This window comes from Prunus mume, linkage group LG3 (assembly GCF_029339155.1).
Source record: "Prunus mume cultivar Tortuosa linkage group LG3, ASM2933915v1, whole genome shotgun sequence".
NCBI lineage: Eukaryota > Viridiplantae > Streptophyta > Magnoliopsida > Rosales > Rosaceae > Prunus > Prunus mume.
This window is the reverse complement of record NC_142700.1, coordinates 638,533-660,009: the sequence shown is the minus strand read 5'-3', so window position 1 is coordinate 660,009 and position 21,477 is coordinate 638,533. Positions and strand designations below refer to the sequence as shown.

The 21,477-nt window shown below is 39.1% G+C and overlaps 2 protein-coding genes, 2 long non-coding RNA genes and 1 pseudogene across 5 annotated transcripts; 2 read left to right on the top strand and 3 right to left on the bottom strand.

Annotated features, from left to right (window-relative positions):
- Positions 1–1,004: 1,004 nt before the first annotated feature.
- Positions 1,005–2,195, bottom strand: LOC103324461 (uncharacterized). Its single transcript, XR_513588.3, has 4 exons — positions 2,060–2,195; positions 1,647–1,821; positions 1,433–1,505; positions 1,005–1,326 (listed from the first exon to the last, which is right to left on the bottom strand). It is a non-coding gene; the product is annotated as an uncharacterized LOC103324461 (long non-coding RNA).
- A 713-nt stretch (positions 2,196–2,908) lies between these two features.
- On the top strand, positions 2,909–21,316 carry LOC148918344 (uncharacterized; annotated as a pseudogene).
- On the bottom strand, positions 7,515–8,918 carry LOC148918347 (uncharacterized). The gene is made up of 2 exons (XR_016125626.1): positions 8,315–8,918; positions 7,515–8,104 (listed from the first exon to the last, which is right to left on the bottom strand). It is a non-coding gene; the product is annotated as an uncharacterized LOC148918347 (long non-coding RNA).
- On the top strand, positions 9,737–13,085 carry LOC148918346 (uncharacterized). Of its 2 annotated transcripts, none has more exons than XM_089049315.1 (3): positions 9,737–9,954; positions 11,663–11,821; positions 12,174–12,698. In XM_089049315.1, exons 1-3 carry the CDS (start codon positions 9,820–9,822, stop codon positions 12,294–12,296), a joined length of 417 nt encoding a protein of 138 aa, XP_088905441.1. In that variant the 5' UTR covers positions 9,737–9,819; the 3' UTR covers positions 12,297–12,698. The 2 variants fall into 2 exon arrangements, with proteins under 2 accessions (XP_088905441.1, XP_088905442.1); XM_089049316.1 differs by lacking the exon at positions 12,174–12,698 and adding an exon at positions 12,830–13,085 and having other exon boundaries at positions 9,748–9,954.
- LOC148918345 (uncharacterized) lies at positions 13,032–14,091 on the bottom strand. Its single transcript, XM_089049317.1, has 3 exons — positions 13,977–14,091; positions 13,381–13,569; positions 13,032–13,170 (listed from the first exon to the last, which is right to left on the bottom strand). The coding sequence occupies exons 1-3, from the start codon at positions 14,088–14,090 to the stop codon at positions 13,162–13,164; spliced, it is 312 nt and encodes a 103-aa protein (XP_088905443.1). The 5' UTR covers position 14,091; the 3' UTR covers positions 13,032–13,161.
- Positions 21,317–21,477: the final 161 nt, after the last annotated feature.

Sequence of the window (21,477 nt, the reverse complement as noted above, 5' to 3'; positions counted from 1 at the left end):
TTTAATATTTATTTGATACTTGAAGAAGGTTTGTGATGCCGGTAAAGGTTTATCCGCTTTTTCTTTTACAAGGGAAGGGATTCTCTCTTCGCGTCCTTATTTACGTTTTTCCTTTTTATTTATTTATTATTATTATTATTATTATTATTTGAAATTAAGTTATCTTGATTCTTCTTAAGGATTGAATTCAAACTTTCTAGTTGTATTTGTATGTGATAAATTTGGACTGTGGGCCTGTTGGTTAGCAGCTGCATAATGGAGGATCTAATTCAGCATTAAGCCTGTAGCCCAATAGGCCACCCAATATATTTTCAACTTCATTCCTCGTGAAACCATTGGTAGTAGAAAGCTCATCTATGGTTATAAACTTATAATCGTTTGCAATTCAGGACAATTTATAAGAGAAATATAAAGATCCACATCATTAAATTTAAGTGAAGTTACTATTCAAATAAATCATATGGCTCATATAAAGATCCACATCTATAGTACATATATGACATTCACCATAGAACAACTCTTATAACGCCTCTGGTTGTTGGGTTGAGATTTCAAAAGAATTTGACATCGTTATTAAAAAAGTTGTCGGTGCGGCCGGAGGAGGATTGGGGAATGTAAACAAATGAAAATAAATCAAATAAAAATAATTAAATAGTGTGCGTGTGTGTGTACATGAGAGAGAGAGAGAGAGAGAGAGAGAGAGAGAGAGAAGGAACGTTAGGTGAGTTGTAATAGAGAGAAACAAAGTTATTGAAAATCAGCCTCATGTTTGAAATAGGTGTTGGGTGATGACCATGATGGGCATTAAATATGCTACAAGTAATAGTTGAACTTGAATCAATCAATCATTCTTGGAATGTGAATGAACCCAATATTATGGACATACATTTCCATTCCATTCCATCATCCCATGTATTGAAATCAAGATTAGAAAGACCCATAAAGCTCCAAGGGGTATACAAGATTAGATCATCATGTATTGAAAACCAAAGTAACCAACTATAAGATATGAATGAACCAATGAGATAGACAAATTGTAGCATTGACAGAGGAGGGGGAAGTGATCAATGGTAAGTAAATCCTTAATCATTATACATTAGTTTTTAGTCAATTGTAAGGTGTTTGAATTCGAAATACCTAAACAAACATAAACAAAGGAATGTAGGAGTAGGAGCATCGATCGGCTATGAATCTGATTACAAATAATAAGGAATCTACCTTGACGGAAAACTGCTAAATCACTCTTTTGAAATCCAAAGATTTCATGGCATCTCCCGCTTCTTCTATCTTCCTTTTCTGAATATGCTTATCTATAATTTGTTGTATCTGAAATGGAAATAAGCATATATGATTTGATAGTCATTATTTAAGCAGCAGCAGCAGCAGCAGCAATGTGATTTGGGAATCTGAAAACCTGATAACAAGTACATACCCTGTTAACTAAGACCTCCTCTCTTTTCTATCTCTTGCCAGTTTGGGTCCGTGTAAGGAACCAACTTCTCTTTCTGCAAAGGAAGTTTGGATTGAGTAATTGTGATAACAGTAAAAGGCAATATAAAAACAGAAAGACATGAAGCATGCATGCATATATATATATATATATATATATATGTATGTAGGCAGAATCTTTAGTTCCTTTCTTTTACCTCCTCAACCCTAGAGGGAAGCCAAGGGATAAAATGACTACAAAATTTCGAAGCACCGGCCTCAACAGCAAGGTGTGAATATTGTGGGTCTGTCCTTATGACGATCTCAGCCGAGCACTGGGTACAATTGAAGCAAAATCCTGAATGTGTGATCTTTCCAAACCTCCCAAAACTCCTGTAATTAATGATGCAACAATTAGTAGTGTGTATCGCATGAAATTTAAACCTGTCCAATTAGAAAACACCAAAGCTCTCAAAACCTAGAGCGAGAGAGAGCTTCCATCATCAACAAAATTAAACAAACCCTAGAACTAGAACTAAGAGAGAGCAAAACGAGAGATGAACTGGCCAATTAAAGCTTCAAAACACGAACAAGATTAAGATTAAAGAACAATAATAAGCCAAGTAAGTACCTCGCCGAGGACTTCTTCTTTGCTGGAATTCAACTTGGTGCCTTTGGCCATGACAGTGCTACAAGCGGTGCAGCGAATGCTCGAGGGAAGCATCATCAGAACATTCTCAATCTGCGGGTTCTTACGCTGGGCCGCCATCACCACTTTTATATGATATCTCGAAATCGAAGGTTATTGGAGTATATTTAACCGTATAGCCGAGCGGCTATACTTTTAAATATTCGAGATATTTAAAATGTATGGACGCGCGGCTATACTGTTAAATATTCGAAAATATTTAAATCTTATAGCCGCACGGCTATACTACTTAAATATTCGAATATATTAAATACAAATTTATAAATAAACCCAATCCTAAACATATATTTATAAAAAAACTCAAGTACTATTTAAACATAGAAACACACCCAAAATCAACTCCAAAGTCAACTTTTGGGTGTGTTTATAAACGAGTGTTGAGTGTGTGTAATAATGAGTTTTGGGTGTGTTTATAAAGTGTTTTATTTTATAATTTCAACCTCCATTTTGGCTTATAAACTCCCTATATTAAATATTTGAATATATTAAAATCGCGCGGCTATACTATTTAAATATGGGCCTTTAATTTTAGTCGGCCCGGATCCAAGGAAAATAGAGCAACAGCCCAAGCCAGCTTAAGAGAAGTTAGGTAATGTCGTAATTTGCAAGAGACTGAGGGGCCTTGAGGTATGAGGGTGTCGTCAAGAAGTGTACCTGGTTGTGCGGCTGGCGGGTGTGGAAACTGAAGCGACACCAGACAAGAGACAAAAGTGGGAGTCCGAGAGACTGAGAATTGAATCTTACATTTACTATAAAAATCGAACTTGGAAAATTAAACACGAACAAGAAAGGGTTGGCCATTCTGATGCGAATCAGAATGAGACTCAACGACGCCAGAGACCTCGCTCGCTTTCCTCTCGCCGTAAGCATATTCAATTTTGGAGCTATTGAGCGAAATCTAAGACATGCTCTCAAGCCGGCGTACGAAGTTCTATTTGAGCGGCTGAACACGCATCCCGGCGGGTTGAAGTTCTTGTCCATTCTTCGAGCTGATATTCAATCCATTCTCGCGTAAGGTTACACTTACAACTATTACGACGTTAAGAATGAAATCAGACCCCAGGATGAATTGCTATTTTTGCATATTCTCAGAGAGGAAAATATTGTGTCTATCTCTTTTGGTAATTTTTGATGTGGGTCTTACGCCTAGAGGAGTAATCGGGGGCCCATCTCTTCTTTTGTTTTTTTTTCTCTTCAACATATGAATGCAATTTTCCTTCTCAAACCCTAACTCTAACAAGAGCCATCTTCCAGCCCCTCTCTCTCGCTCAGACTTCTTCTTCAATCCTCATCTCTCTGTCTCTCGCTCATAGCACCATCGTGATCTCTTCCCTGACCTTGGAGATTCCAAAATGGCGTTTTTTTTTTTTAAGGCTCAGCGCCCTCCTAGCCCGCCCGCCTAGACCGCCTAGAGCCCGCCTAGCGACCGCCTAGACCGCCTAGCGAGCCTAGCCCAGCCTAGCCCGCCTAGCCCCTGCCTAGAACATAGAGATCTTGGCCACCATCTGCATATACCTCATGTCGCCACCTAGACCGCCTAGAGGCCGCCTAGCGACCGCTAGACAGCCTAGCGAGCCTAGCCCCCGCCTAGAACATAGAGATCTTGGCCACCATCTGCATATACTCATGTCGCCCTCCTAGACCTCCTAGAGGCCGCCTAGCGACATCCTAGAATGCCTAGCGAGCCTAGCCCCCGCCTAGAACATAGAGATCTTGGCCACCATCTGCATATACCCCAGTGTTTTCAAAATCATGCCTAATCGCGCCCCGGTGCGCGCGTTGGAGCGAGGCGAATGGAAATTGTCTCAAGCGTTCATCTGTTTAGCTTGCTGCACTTTTAGCGGAGTGAGGCGCAGCGAGGGGTGGTGAGGCGGCCCAGGCGGAGCGAGGCAGAAACAGCATAGCGCGATGAAGAAGATGAAGTTGTTTTTTTTTAAGGTTTTCTTCAATAAACCGACTTCGTTTTAAGGTTTTGGTTTCTTTATTTTAAGTTAAACGCAGTTTTGACTCCCCAACTATAACCTGGACATATATATATATATATATATATTATATACTATAACATTAGTATTATAATGTTAAGAATGAAATCAGACTCCAGGATGAATTGCTATTTTTGCATATTCTCAGAGAGGAAAATATTGTGTCTTTGCGAGCATTGGGTTCCTACTTAAAGGAAAAACTTAGTACGTGGCTTAGCCCTGCTGCATTAGAGCTTCACCAGATCACATGAGATGATCCAGCCTCTTTGCTGGAAAAAATTGTGGATTATGAGGTACTCAGTCTTCCATTTCGTCCAACAGTAACCGCGCATTCGATTCCTTGTATTCTCTAACAGCTCCCTTCTACCCATGAATTTTTGTTGGAGCAGAAGCTGTGCCATAGTGATGATTGTAAGGTAGTCTCAAAATCTTTAAAATCTTAAACCAAGTCTTGTATTATGCTTAGGTGATCTGAAATGTAATAAAGTACCCGTTTTCTTTTGGAAAAGCAAAGAAACTTTATGTTACACGCTATATTCTGTTTTTTCTATTATTTATTAAAGCGTTATTTACACTAACACCCCCTAAGGGGTAAAATGATATACTCACTATTTGCAAGTGACTATTCCTAGTGGGTATAGTCGAGATGTTGTTGACTATGCTACTAAGTTTTTTGTATGCTTGACTTAAGGTTGGTTGGTTTAGGCTACTCGAATACGTGATCTACGTTTGTATCTGTTTTATTTAGTATATGAAAGTTTGCATATACAGGACGCTAAATTGATGCGTTGTGTGTGTAGTATCTGTTCTTGTATTTCAGCTGGGAGAAAATAAATATGTTAATTTTGCAAGAAAAAATTAATGGATTCAGAGAAATATTGGTATGCCCTTCCTTGTGTAATTTTGACGTTACATATTGGTTGTCGAATTGTTTAGTATGTTTTAGCAATCCCAATAATTGTGGTGTATGCTTGAGTTAAGGTTTGGCTAACAATACTTAAATATTAGATGCCCCATACATTGGCTGCCCTCACAGTTTACCACCTACCCCATCTGTAATTTAAGCGGACTATTTAAAATGATGCTGTGCTTTCAGCTTTTTTGGTGCTCAAGGAATGTTCATTGAAGACTAACTATGCTGTCCTCTATTCTCTGTATAACAAACAGGTGAAAGTTTGGTGCACACGGCAGGAAAGGAAACTAGCTAGTGTAAAAGGAACCTTTGCTGTTTTGTCCAAAAACCTTTACTCTCTTTGTTTTTGCATTTATGAAACAGGCACATTACACGATTTATCAGCCAACGCCAATCTCGAAGCTGAGGTCTGTGATTCATTTCATGCAGTACCGGAAATGGATAACATGAAAGAAACCGGAAATCCTTCTTCATGCTCTGAATCGATGCTCCCTTCAACTGAAGAAAGCCCTTCCTCTCCAGCATTTATACAACCCAATCTTCCTGCTGTCACAAATGTTGGGAAAGGTACAGGGGTGAGGAGTTACTCGCTGTGCAACAGGGTTAGAGTTTACACAGAATTTCTTGATATTGCATTCCCTAATCGCATAACGGTGCTGCCCGTTAGTGATGACAAGTGGGTGGCTTTCAGGTTGGAGTTCCCAAATGAAGAAAGCAATTAAGTTGAGTTGCTGGTGTTACCAGAATATTGTTTTTGATAAGACCCAGTTTTACCATGATATCCAACTAGACTTTCAGTTATGTTTAACCTAAACTTATGCTGGATGCTAGTTTTACCATGTGTCTGATCCCATTTGCACCAGTCTTATGAACTTTTAAGTTATGGTTGAAACAATTTAGTATAAAATTACTTTTGGGAAAATTATCAAACATGAACATTTAGAACATAATAATAATTTTTAACTGGTAAATCAAATTGTACAATGAAAATGTAAGTAAGGGAATTAGGGATAACCTTCCAATGGTCAAGCCCTTTTATTCAATTCATGCATTTTTCATAGAACCGAAGTACCAGAACAAATAAAAATGCCAAACCCAAGTTCACCATTATTTTCCTTGGCTGCTGCTTCATCTCCATAACCAGCCCATCCACCACCTGCTTATAGTTATAGTTAGAAGAGCACTTCTCAACACCAGCATTGTCCTCAGGATGCCCAAATATTGCTCTTCTAAGCTCCTTCTTTGTCGAATCCTATCATCATTTCAGGTAAGAAAGCATCACAGGGATAATCAAAGCTTTCCCAAAAGATTCCTCCAGATATATGATCTCTCAAAATGAAGTTTCCGGAGTCTAAAAGCACGAGCTGGGCTGCACGCATGGGTCTTACGCCTAGAGGAGTAATCGGGGGCCCATCTCTTCTTTTGGTTTTTTTTTTCTTCAACATATAAATGCAATTTTCCTTCTCAAACCCTAACTCTAACAAGAGCCACCTTCCAGCCCCCCTATCTCGCTCAGACTTCTTCAATCCTCATCTCTCTGTCTCTCGCTCATAGCACCATCGTGATCTCTTCCCTGACCTTGGAGATTCCAAAATGGCGTTTTTTATTTCTAGGCTCAGCGCCCTCCTATCCCGCCCGCCTAGACCGCCTAGAGCCCGCCTAGACCGCCTAGCCCAGCCTAGCCCGCCTAGCCCCCACCTAGAACATAGAGATCTGGGCCACCATCTGCATATACCCTCATGTCGCCACCTAGACCGCCTAGAGGCCGCCTAACGACCGCCTAGACCGCCTAGCGACCGCCTAGACCGCCTAGCGAGCCTAGCCCCCGCCTAGCCCGCCTAGCCCCCGAATAGAACATCGAGATCTCGGCCACCATCTGCATATATCCTCATGTCGCCCGCCTAGACCGCCTAGAGGCTACATCCGCTTTGTTTTACTCCATATCATCAACTCTGGTGTGCATATTGTTACATTAATTATTATTTCTAGAATTTAAATAACCTTCAACTCTTTGTTTCCTTTTTGAAAGGGAATATTGACCTCTTATCTTCGGTTTTTTGCTACCATTGCTTGATCTGAATACTGAAAAAAACCGGAAATGGATAACATGAAAGAAACCGGAATTGAAGTTTGGGCTTGAATGCGCATGAAAGTGATAATGGTTCTGCTCTAAATACTGAACAAACCAGAAATGGTTAGTTGCAAAAGTAGGTTCAAGTATTGGTGAGCCTATGATTGGAGGTCTTCGAAAAATGGCACTCATAAACTTCAAAGGAGGAGCTAATTTGTTGGTGTCTAATTCTGAATTCAGTTTTCCCTTTGGCTTTATATTTTACCTATGGCCATATAGGGCAAGTGAATTTCAGTGGCATACGCATGTACTACTAGTCTTCATTTGATGTTTCATTGTTTAGCCGATTGCAAATTGCACCCATTTGGTATAAGATGCAAAACTTTTACTTTCAACATTGAAATGATTGAATTTTTTTCCGCGGCCATTTTTGTTTACTTCTGAGACAGGAGATGTTGTACTTGGAAATTGTAGTGGGATTTTAAACTTTTGATTTATTAAACAAGAACTATGGTAAAGTTTAGTCTTACTATGCTTTAGTTCCTTGATTACACCAGTTGAAATGTCTTGCTATGTCGTTTCATGCGTGATTATGCTAATTATAATAGTTAGCATGTTAACAGAGATGTACCACCAGTTTTAACTTTGATGCAATTTCAGTGGCATGCTCTTCTATACGGCCAGCCTCTCAAGCTCCTTCCCTCTCTTACATGCTCTTAAAGCTTCGGCAGACCTTCCTACTACTCCCTTCAGAATTTTATACTTCTTCTCATCCAAAGCTTGCTGACGCAACTCCTCAGGAGAAGCAGATCCATCACCACTCTGTAAATGATTAGGCTCATCAACAGAAAGACTTCTATGTATTTCTCCCACCCCATGCTCTTAATGCTGCATACTAGCAACCACATTACTGTTAGACTCTTGTCCTGATTCATTCCTATCATTACCGAGAATTTGGTTCAGAACTTCATCCTCAGGCTTTGATGTCAACTTCAAACTGCCTGCACAGAAAGTTAGAAGTTTGATACAGAAGGAACCATCAAAGGGTAGAGTAATTCAATCTTTTTCTATCTGCCTTTAAAATGAGGCAAGTGCAACAAAATCTATCTATACCATAATTCAGCAAAAGAGCATGTGGCAGAATCACAAAACTAGCAAAACTGGTGACAGAACCGACAAATGTTCAACACAACAAGAAATGAACTAACAACCTTAGAAGGAATCAAGATGGCACCTCTCCCAGCTCTAGTCTTGTGCTCATGTCTCTCAAAGCGTACTGCTTCTTCTAGCTTTTCACAAGGCTCACAAATGTGCACAGGCGAATCACCTTGCCCGCGTAAAAACATTTTTTGCTGGGTGCAGCTGTTGCAAAACAAGCCCCCACACCTCCGGCAATGATGCTGAAATTCCACATTGCATATAACCAAGAATCAGAAAAAGACCCAGAGACTAGAAAGAAATATCACATTCAATCCTAGAATAACCTGCAAATAAGCTTAAGTTGGATAACAAGTCCTTTATATAATTAGAACACATTTCTTTGCACAACACAAACTATAAATCCCCGGTACATTCTTAAACGAAATAATCATAGGCCTGTACAAAACAAACAATCTACGACGGTGCCCACAAGGTTCTAAATGGAAAGCCACGAAGCGCAGTATCGAAATCACGGTTGAGTTCACATATAAACTTCATAAAAAAAACTCAAATTTTGAGGCATGGGTAATGAATAAACAAAAGAACTTGTCAAGAACTCATAGATGGGTCATTGGATCGGAGATGGAGGGAAGCATAAAAAATGAACATTGCGATTGGTGAAGGTCAACTGAGAAGTAAATCCGACAAATGAGAGGCGTCAACCACCCAAGTATCCTCTCGGTGATGGCTTTGCCGGCAACCCAATCTGCTCCAACATCTTGACGAAGGTCAACAGAGAAGTACGCCGGCGGCTATGCGATAAATATATTAGATATTTTAACAGATAGCCGCGCTGTCCTCTTGAAATATATTCGAATATTAAAATAGTATAGCCGGTCGGCTATACGCATTCGAATATTTAAATATTACAGCCGCCGGCTATACTCTAAAGGATATTTTAACCGTATAGCGCCCGGCGGCACTCTTAAAATGTATTTGGATATTTAAGCAGTATAGCCGATCGGCTATACCCTGGAACTATATTCGGGAATTTAATTAGTACAGCCGCTCGGCTATATAGGATATTTTGACAGTATAGCCGTCCGGCTGTACGCTTGGAATATATTTGGATATTTAAATCGTATAGCCGTCCGGCTATACTCTGGAAATAAATTCGAATATTTAAATAGTACAGCCGCTCGGCTGTACTCTAAATATATTAGGATATTTAAACAGTATAGCCGTGCGGAGGTACTTTTGAAATATATTTGGATATTTAAATATTATAGCCGTTCGGCTATACTCTGGAAATATATTGGAATATTTAAATAGTATAGCCGATTGGAAATATATTCCTTTCTTTAAGTAATACAGCCGCAGGCTATACTCTTTTCGAATATTTTAATATTCCGGGTATGCTATAGCCGTTCGGCTGTACTCTCTCCCTCTCTCTTTGGATTTGGTACAACAGAAACAAAGAGGATGGCACAGCTCCCTTCTACCCATGGATTTTTGTGGGAGCAGATGGCACAGCTTCTGTAAATGATGAACACATAAATCATAAAAAACATATGGAATGAAGCATTGCACTTCTGTTTTCGGGTTACTGTTCAAACAGAAACTGAACGGCAAATTGATAAACTTGGGCGCAAAGAGGAAAAAGCGACAAAGACGAGGAACAGAATGTGACACTGATAGTGAACTGGCTGCTGTAAATTTTTCTTCTTTACACTTTTTATTAATTTTTGTTTAATTCTCTTGGTATTCTTGGATTTGGGGCTGATTATTGTCTGGGTGTTTTTTTTAGTCGTTTAATGAAAGCATTGTGGGTGATTGAGTTGAATTCTTTATGTGTTTTCTTGGGGTTAATAATAATTTAGGGTTTGGTTTCAGGATCTTTGGAAAGGAGGTCTTTTTGGGTTGATTAGACACATTGGAATTTATGGGTTTATGTTTGCTTTTAATGTCTTTGGGGGCTGATAAGCGAGGATCTCGTGATTTGCATTAATGTTTGTCCTTGAGTTTAAAAAGGAATGATAGGTTATTGTACAATTTGAATTTGAGTTCTTAGACGAGTTAAAGTGGTGGCTTAGCTTAGCTTGTAATTTGTAAAGGAACTATTTGAAGTTTTGCTACTAATACAATAGAGTTGTTATTGCATTTTGTTTGTGTATATTTTTTAATGCTCACACTCATGTTGTGAGTCATACTTACCGCAGCTCACGATCATCCATTTAAAACTGAAAAAGAATTAGCTCATTAGAGAGTTTTGTGTTTAGTAGTAGTATGATTTGAGGAGAAGTCGGAACTTGTGGTTTTCACATTATGAATTTCTTGAGTTGCTTTATGATTAGTGATTTTGTAATTCAAGTAGAGGACGCAACGGTTACTGTTAATATATGAGACGAGCTACTGTGGACGAATTTATATGACATTAAGCTGAATGTTGTTTTAGTAATAAATGATTTTAGTACTTTGATAAAAGATAAGATGTTAAGGGTTGTAGTGATTACAAAATGAAGTTAGCGTTCTCACAAAGTTGATATTCAATCTCCGTTATCAAGAGGGGGTTTTTGGGGTTTACTTTGATATTTTATACTCTAGAGAATGCTCTACTGCTTATTTTCAATTTTCCTTTTGGCATCTTGCTGAACTTTAGCGTATGGGAAAGAATTTCCAGCCATTCCTAAGTGGTCAGTAGCAAAATAACTTTGGTAAAAGCAGTGATGACGTTTTGATTACTACACATCGATAAGGATGTAGTTATGGAGCAATTTGATAATCAAAAGCTTACACGTCTACTGTGCTTATTTCTACGGTTTATGTTAAGATCTAGATTTATCTCTGCAGATAAGCAAGACTCAGAGAAAACATTGATATGTGAATGCCTTTGTGGTGTTCCTGGGGATCTGTTATTTTCCCAGAATCTGCATTAGTGCTTGCTTGACTGAATCCTAATTTAGGAGCCAGCTATGTTTATAAAATTAGTAGTGTTTGTCCTCATTGGAAATTGGTGTCATGATCTTATTCCTATGGTGAGCTTCTGGAGGGAAAAGAGGTGGTTTACTTACACTGGATAGTTAGGAAAGTACTTGCATAGGGAGGTACCATGAAGTAGTCAAACTTGAGTTTGTGATGTTGTGTACTTGTGCTTGGAGTGAGTATAACAGTTGAAAACAACAACGTAGAGGTTCTCTATGCTTGTTCGTGTGCTCTAGTGGATTATTGGAGGAACATATGTTTTACAAAGGATGACTCTTATGATCGTAATGGTATTGAGTTCATTGTGCTGTAACCATTAGTTTTCCAAGATTGGAATGTGTTTAACTGGATAGAATCAATTCGACTTTCTTAATTATTTTGTGTGATTTCGTTGTGGTTTTCTGTTGAATGATAACTTTGGCCATCTGACAAAGCAGATTGCTTTACTGGAAGAACAGCAACTTGAGGCTGCAGAACAGGTTGAAGATGAATCTAACTCTATCGATAATGAGCCAACTGAAACAGAGGCCACTCCCAAGAATGAGGTTTTAGATGAGAAACCTGACATTAATGATGTTCCTATGGAAGAAAATGAGGTAAAATGTTTGTAACTATTTTTATGCTTATGTTGTTTCCTACTATTTCTTGCTTAATGGAGACAACGTGCTTATTATGTGCATTGATGTATATGGAAAACCTAAATTGACTGATGAATATGGACATTTTTGGGAAGGAGGAAAACTTGATGGTTAGGTTTTCTGTATAAAAGGTGAACTATTATCAGTCTATATGGGCACTGGACTTTTCTGGTGGAGGGATTCCATTTAATTTTCGTTCTTTATATAGGAAATTGAGGAAAGCATATTGGCAGTAGAATTCCAAGAGAAATCAAATGGGTTTGATTTCATTTTCTATTGACTATAACTTGTATTTTGGTTTCATTCTCAGGACAATAATCAGGTAGTATGCCAAGATCTGAATGAAAGCACTTTGGATTTAAGTTTGGGCTTGAATGCACATGAAAGTGATAATGGTTCTGCTCTAAATACTGAACAAACCAGAAATGGTTAGTTGCAAAAGTAGGTTCAAGTATTGGTGAGCCTATGATTGGAGGTCTTCGAAAAATGGCACTCATAAACTTCAAAGGAGGAGCTAATTTGTTGGTGTCTAATTCTGAATTCAGTTTTCCCTTTGGCTTTATATTTTACCTATGGCCATATAGGGCAAGTGAATTTCAGTGGCATACGCATGTACTACTAGTCTTCATTTGATGTTTCATTGTTTAGCCGATGGCAAATTGCACCCATTTGGTATAAGATGCAAAACTTATACTTTCAACATTGAAATGATTGAATTTTTTTCCGCGGCCGTTTTTTGTTTACTTCTGAGACAGGAGATGTTGTACTTGGAAATTGTATTGGGATTTTAAACTTTTGATTTATTAAACAAGAACTATGGTAAAGTTTAGTCTTACTATGCTTTAGTTCCTTGATTACACCAGTTGAAATGTCTTGCTATGTCGTTTCATGCGTGATTATGCTAATTATAATAGTTAGCATGTTAACAGAGATGTACCACCAGTTTTAACTTTGATGCAATTTCAGTGGCATGCTCTTCTATACGGCCAGCCTCTCAAGCTCCTTCCCTCTCTTACATGCTCTTAAAGCTTCGGCAGACCTTCCTACTACTCCCTTCAGAATTTTGTACTTCTTCTCATCCAAAGCTTGCTGACGCAACTCCTCAGGAGAAGCAGATCCATCACCACTCTGTAAATGATTAGGCTCATCAACAGAAAGACTTCTATGTATTTCTCCCACCCCATGCTCTTAATGCTGCATACTAGCAACCACATTACTGTTAGACTCTTGTCCTGATTCATTCCTATCATTACCGAGAATTTGGTTCAGAACTTCATCCTCAGGCTTTGATGTCAACTTCAAACTGCCTGCACAGAAAGTTAGAAGTTTGATACAGAAGGAACCATCAAAGGGTAGAGTAATTCAATCTTTTTCTATCTGCCTTTAAAATGAGGCAAGTGCAACAAAATCTATCTATACCATAATTCAGCAAAAAAGCATGTGGCAGAATCACAAAACTAGCAAAACTGGTGACGGAACCGACAAATGTTCAACGCAACAACAAATGAACTAACAACCTTAGAAGGAATCAAGATGGCACCTCTCCCAGCTCTAGTCCTGTGCTCATGTCTCTCAAAGCGTACTGCTTCTTCTAGCTTTTCACAAGGCTCACAAATGTGCACAGGCGAATCACCTTGCCCGCGTAAAAACATTTTTTGCTGGGTGCAGCTGTTGCAAAACAAGCCCCCACACCTCCGGCAATGATGCTGAAATTCCACATTGCATATAACCAAGAATCAGAAAAAGACCCAGAGACTAGAAAGAAATATCACATTCAATCCTAGAATAACCTGCAAATAAGCTTAAGTTGGATAACAAGTCCTTTATATAATTAGAACACATTTCTTTGCACAACACAAACTATAAATCCCCGGTACATTCTTAAACGAAATAATCATAGGCCTGTACAAAACAAACAATCTACGACGGTGCCCACAAGGTTCTAAATGGAAAGCCACGAAGCGCAATATCGAAATCACGGTTGAGTTCACATATAAACTTCATAAAAAAAACTCAAATTTTGAGGCATGGGTAATGAATAAACAAAAGAACTTGTCAAGAACTCATAGATGGGTCATTGGATCGGAGATGGAGGGAAGCATAAAAAATGAACCTTGCGATTGGTGAAGGTGAACTGAGAAGTAAATCCCTGACAATGAGAGGCGTCAACCACCCAAGTATTCCCTCTCAGTGATGGCTTTGCCGGCAACCCAATCTGCTCCAACATCTTGACGAAGGTCAACAGAGAAGTACCGCCGGGCGGCTATACGATAAATATATTAGGATATTTTAACCGTACAGCCGCGCGGCTAGATTCTGGATATTCGAATATTTAAATCGTACAGCCGCGCAGCTATACGCTGGATATTTTAACAGTATGGCCGCGCGGCTGTCCTCTTGAAATATATTTGAATATTTAAATAGACTAGCCGTTCGGCTATACTCATTCGAATATTTAAATATTACAGCCGCTCGGCTATACTCTAAAGGATATTTTAACCGTATAGCAAGGCACTCTTAAAATGTATTTGGATATTTAAGTAGTATAGTCGTTCGGCTATACCCTGGAACTATATTCGAGTATTTAATTAGTACAGCCGATCGGCTATATAGGATATTTTGACAGTATAGCCGTCCGGCTGTACGCTTGGAATATATTTGGATATGTAAATCGTATAGCCGTTCGGCTATACTCTGGAAATAAATTCGAATATTTAAACAGTACAGCCTAGCGGCTATAATCTAAATAAATTAGGATATTTAAACAGTATAGCCGTGCGGATGTACTTTTGAAATATATTTGGATATTTAAATATTATAGCCGTTCGGCTAGACGCTGGAAATATATTGGAATATTTAAATAGTACCGCCGCGCCGCGAAACTCTCAATATATTCGGATATTTTAAGTACAGCTGCTCGGCTGGACGCTTGAAATATATTTGGATATTTAAATAGTATAGCCGGTCGGCTATACGTTGGAAATATATTCCTTTCTTTAAGTAATACAGCCGCAGGCTATACTCTTTTCGAATATTTTAATAGTCTAGCCGCCCGGCTATACGTTAGGTATGCTATAGCCGTACGGCTGTACTCTCTCCCTCTCTCTTTGGATTTGGTACAACAGAAACAAAGAGGAGCTGCATATATTTCTTTACCTACCTCATTGGGACTTTCGACCAAATAAAAAAAATACGATTCCGAAGTTTGGAGTTAATTTAAGCTGGTCAGCGGGTTAATCATGCTTTCAAGTTTTTTTTTTTTAGGGTTCTAATAAAGAAGAAAAACCCAATTCTCATTGCGACAACGCCAATATTTTGGATTGACCAAAAGAATCTGGGGAAATGGGGGAAGGGAATATGAACTGCGCAGAGCTACAAAAATGTAGAGCAAATGAAAGGAGTTCGGACCCCAAAAAGAAGAGAGAGTTTTGGAGAAAAGAGATTATTGGTAAATTAGGGACTTTTGGTGTTCAACTATCCACTAACTTTCAGTTGCAAAATGACAAACAACAGAGAAGTACAAATACCCGTACCACATCTGACTATCCAAAGATCTCCAAGAAGGCAACCGTAAATCAGGGGTACCAAATTGAATTCAATACAACGGAAGGGAAGTAGGCAACATGAGCCTTTGCACCCATGAGAAGATGTGCTCAGGACAATTTTCGTCATCATTCTTCAGCAGCAGCTGCTTCTGTCTCAGAGAAATATTGATATGCCCTTCCTTGTGTAATTTTGACGTTACATATTGGTTGTCGAATTGTTTAGTATGTTTTAGCAATCCCAATAATTGTGGTGTATGCTTGAGTTAAGGTTTGGCTAACAATACTTAAATATTAGATGCCCCATACATTGGCTGCCCTCACAGTTTACCACCTACCCCATCTGTAATTTAAGCGGACTATTTAAAATGATGCTGTGCTTTCAGCTTTTTTGGTGCTCAAGGAATGTTCATTGAAGACTAACTATGCTGTCCTCTATTCTCTGTATAACAAACAGGTGAAAGTTTGGTGCACACGGCAGGAAAGGAAACCAGCTAGTGTAAAAGGAACCTTTGCTGTTTTGTCCAAAAACCTTTACTCTCTTTGTTTTTGCATTTATGAAACAGGCACATTACACGATTTATCAGCCAACGCCAATCTCGAAGCTGAGGTCTGTGATTCATTTCATGCAGTATCGGAAATGGATAACATGAAAGAAACCGGAAATCCTTCTTCATGCTCTGAATCGATGCTCCCTTCAACTGAAGAAAGCCCTTCCTCTCCAGCATTTATACAACCCAATCTTCCTGCTGTCACAAATGTTGGGAAAGGTACAGGGGTGAGGAGTTACTCGCTGTGCAACAGGGTTAGAGTTTACACAGAATTTCTTGATATTGCATTCCCTAATCGCATAATGGTGCTGCCCGTTAGTGATGACAAGTGGGTGGCTTTCAGGTTGGAGTTCCCAAATGAAGAAAGCAATTAAGTTGAGTTGCTGGTGTTACCAGAATATTGTTTTTGATAAGACCTAGTTTTACCATGATATCCAACTAGACTTTCAGTTATGTTTAACCTAGTTTTACGGAATATTGTAATTGGTTATTCCGTCTGAAACACCGTTAACTAATTCTTGTTCCTTTGCCTATGGTTACCTTCTGCGAGAGAGAAAGAGTGGAAAAGCTCCTGGATTCTGTTGCAAATTTTCACTTACAAAATGGAGTTGTGCGTCATTTAACTGAAGTTTGCAGAACAGTTGGTTAACTTTTCCTCATATGGGCCTTTCTAGTTGTTGTTGTATAATATGATGGATTGGGTAAAACACTTAAGATGCATAGATCAATTATGTTGCTTCTTCTATGTAATTCTCAGAATTTTTGGAATATATTTCAACGTACCGCCGCATGGCTATACTGTTGTATAGCCGTCCGGCTATACTAGTATCGCCGTACGGCTATACTATTTAAATATTCGCCGACTATACTGTTTAAATATAGGCCTTTCATTTTAGTCGGCCCGGATCCAATGAAAATATTACAAAGTATAGCCGTGCGGCTATACTATTAAAATTTTAGAATATATGACCAATATATAGCCGCGCGGCTATATTATTTAAATATTCTAATATATTACCAAAGTATAGCCGACCGGCTATACTATTTAAATATTCTAGACGGCTATACTATTTATATATTACATTTCTTTGCCTAGACCCAAACCAGCCAGTTACTGGAGAAAGGCAGGATGAATCAACACCTCCTACTAGTGGGGATCTACTAAACAATGCCACCGGTAAACCTTCTATCAAAAGTTCTGAACTAGCATCCGAGTTTTGTCCAATTCCTCATCTGTGGAGGACATTCTTCCAAACATGGTTTATCCCACAGCCCAACTTGCTCTTATGTTATGTACTTGTCGGCTTAAATCGGGCTAAGCCCATTTCATCCAACAGTAACTGCGCATTCGATTCCTTGTATTCTCTAATAGCTCCCTTCTACCCATGAATTTTTGTTGGAGCAGAAGCTGTGCCATAGTGATGATTGTAAGGTAGTCTCAAAATCTTTAAAATCTATAAAATCTTAAACCATGTCTTGTATTATGATTAGGTGATCTGAAATGTAATGCAGTACCCGTTTCCTTTTGGAAAAGCAAAGAAACGTTATGTTGCACGCTATATTATGTTTCTTCTATTATTTATTAAAGCGTTATTTACACCACCCCTAAGGGGTAAAATGATATACTCACTATTTGCAAGTGACTATTCCTAGTGGGTATAGTCGAGATGTTGTTGACTATGCAACTAAGTTTTTTGTATGCTTGACTTAAGGCCGGCTGGTTTAGGCTACTCAAATACAATACTACCCCATCCATCTGTAATTTAAGCGGACTATTTAAAATGATGCCGTGCTTTCAGCTTTTTTGGTGCTCAAGGAATGTTCATTGAAGACTAACTATGCTGTCCTCTTCTCTGCATAACACACGCAGGTAAAAGTTTGGTGCACACGGCAGGAAAGGAAACTAGCTAGTGTAAAAGGAACCTTGTTTTTTGTCCAAAAACCTTTATACTTTTTGTTTTTGCATTTATGAAACAGGCACATTACATGATTTATCAGCCAACGCCAATCACGAAGCTGAGGTCTGTGATTCATTTCATGCAGTACCGGGAATGGATAACATGAAAGAAACCGGAAATCCTTCTTCATGCTCTGAATCGATGCTCCCTTCAACTGAAGAAAGCCATTCCTCTCCAGCATTTATACAACCCAATCTTCCTGCTGTCACAAATGTTGGGAAAGGTACAGGGGTGAGGAGTTACTCGCTGTGCAACGGGTTAGAGTTTACACAGAATTTCCTGATATTGCATTCCCTAATCGCATAACGGTGCTGCCTGTTAGTGATGACAAGTGGGTGGCTTTCAGGTTGGAGTTCCCAAATGAAGAAAGCAATTAAGTTGAGTTGCTGGTGTTACCAGGATATTGTCTTTGATAAGACCTAGTTTTACCATGATATCCAACTAGACTTTCAGTTATGTTTAACCTAAACTTACGGCATGTATCTGCTTCTCATGCTGGATGCTGATCCCATTTGCACCAGTCTTATGAACTTTTAAGTTATGATTGAAACAATTTAGTATAAAATTACTTTTGGGAAAATTATCAAACATGACAATAATTTTTAACTGGTAAATCAAATTTTACAATGAAAATGTAAGTAAAGGAATTAGGGATAACCTTCCAATGGTCAAGCCCTTTTATTCATTCATGCATTTTTCATATGCATGCATGAGCAGTTATTACAGATTTACAGTTCTTGGCGTTTAATTTCCTGAATTGAATGGATTGTATGCTTGACATAGAACCAAAGTACCAGAACAAATAAAAATGCCAAACCCAGGTTCACCAGTATTTTCCTTGGCTGCTGCTTCATCTCCATAACCAGCCCATCCAGCACCTGCTTATAGTTATAGTTAAAAGAGCACTTCTCAACACCAGCATTGTCCTCAGGATGCCCAAATATTGCTCTTCTAAAGCTCCTTCCTTTGTCGAATCCTATCATCATTTTAGGTAAGAAAGTATCACTAGCCGGGCTGAGAAGCAGATATATGATCTCTCAAAATGAAGTTTCTGGAGTCTAAAAGCACTAGCCGGGCTGCACGCATGGGTCTTACGCCTAGAGGAGTAATCGGGGGCCCATCTCTTATTATTATTTTTTTTTCTTCAACATATGAATGCAATTTTCCTTCTCAAAACCTAACTCTAACAAGAGCCATCTTCCAGCCCCTCTCTCTCTCTCTCAGACTTCTTCTTCGATCCTCATCTCTCTGTCTCTCGCTCATAGCACCATCGTGATCTCTTCCCTGACCTTGGAGATTCCAAAATGGCGTTTTTTTTTTCTAGGCGCAGCGCCCTCCTATCCCGACCGCCTAGACCTCCTAGCGAGCCTAGCCCAGCCTAGCCCGCCTAACCCCCGCTAAGAACATAGAGATCTTGGCCACCATCTGCATATACCCTCATGTCGCCACCTAGACCGCCTAGAGGCCGCCTAGACCGCCTAGCGAGCCTAGCCCCCGCCTAGCCCGCCTAGCCCCCGCCTAGAACATAGAGATCTTGGCCACCATCTGCATATACCCTCATGTCGCCCTCCTAGACCGCCTAGAGGCTGCCTAGCGACCGCCTAGACCGCCTAGCCCCAGCCTAGCCCGCCTAGCCCCCGCCTAGAACATAGAGATCTTGGCCACCATCTGCATATACCCCAGTGTTTTCAAAATCATGCCTAATCGCTCGTCTGTTTAGCTTGCTGCACGTTTAGAAGAGTGAGGCGGCCGAGGCGGAGCGAGGCAGCTGTTTCTGCGTTCTGCAAATAGCGCGATGAAGAAGATAAAGTTGTTTTTTTTAAGGTTTTCTTCAATGGAATGACTTCGTTTTAAGGTTTTGGTTTCTTTATTTTAAGTTAAACGCAGTTTTGACTCCCCAACTATAACCTGGACCTATATATATATATATATATATATTATATACTATAACATTAATATTATAATGTTAAGAATGAAATCAGACTCCAGGATGAATTGCTATTTTTGCATATTCTCAGAGAGGAAAATATTGTGTCTTTGCGAGCATTGGGTTCCTACTTAAAGGAAAAACTTAGTACGTGGCTTAGCCCTGCTGCATTAGAGCTTCACCAGATCACATGGGATGATCCAGCCTCTTTGCTGGAAAAAAATTGTGGATTATGAGGTACTGAGTCTTCCTTGTCTCGTAACAAATTTAGGTATATTATATGTATGCAACCTTGATGTCGTCCTATTTTCGTTGAAGTTGCACTCATGAAGAATGTGGCTCAAACAGTACAGGTCAGTTTTATTTCAGCTTATTAGACTCTTCTTCTTCTTCTTTTCTTTCTCTTTTTTGTTTTCTGGTCAATGGTCATGTAGTAAATATCAGTGTGACAGGAAGTTTTGTGGGATGACCCTCCTAGTCCCGAATGTGAGGCTACATCGCTTTGTTTTACTCCATATCATCAACTCTGGTGTGCATATTGTTACATTAATTATTATTTCTAGAATTTAAATAACCTTCAACTCTTTGTTTCCTTTTTGAAAGGGAATATTGACCTCTTATCTTCGGTTTTTTGCTTCCATTGCTTGAACTGAATACTGAAAAAATTCCACAGCCTGGCTTACAAGGGATCAACCTGGGAAGGTTTCTAATCAAACGTGTGATCACACTTGTGAAAAGAGAAATGACAAATATTTCTTTTTAAGTCTTGCTCATAGATTTTCTCACTGACACATGGCCTTTTCTTCCCTTTAAAATCAGACATTTGCGAGTCTCAGCCCCGTCCCAGGGCACATGCAGTGTCTCCTATCTAAGCTGGCTTCTCAATCAAAACTTTCTTAAGGTGAAGACGTATAACATGCGACTCTCAGCCCCATCCCAGGATGCTTCTGTGTAAGCTTCATACTGTAATGGCAAGTTACTTGATAACATTTTAAACTTTCAGGGAATTCACTTCTGGGAAAAACAGCATGGAAGTGTTGTTCAATTTATTAACTTCACCAAACCATGAGTGGACAAGTTCAGATAAATTGCTTTCAGCATTAAAACCCCCTCTAATAAAACTAAGTGAATTTTTCTCTCCTCTTTTTTCCTGCAAAACTGGTATAAATGGAGACGACGGCTAAGAGTGAATATTGTGTAATTGGCGATTACATCATACAAATTGCTTTTGTATTTTTGCACAAGCGTGTGTTCTATGTTAACTAATTATTGTTCCTCTGCCTCTAGGTACCTTCTGCAAGAGAAAAAGAAGGAAAAGCTCTGGATTCTGTTGCAAATTTTCACTACACAATGAAGCTTTACGTCATTTAACTCAAGTTGGTTAACTTTTCCTCATATGGGCCTTTCTAGTTGTTGTATAATATGATGGATTGGGTAAAACACCTAAGATGCATATATCAATTATGTTGCTTCAATTATTGAGGTTAGATACCAATGTATAGCCGGCTGGCTATACTATTAAAATTTTAGAATATATAAAAATGTATAGCCGCTCGGCTATATTAATATAGCCGATCGGCTATACTATTTAAATATTGTAATATAGTAGTAAAGTATAGCCGCTCGGCTAAACTAT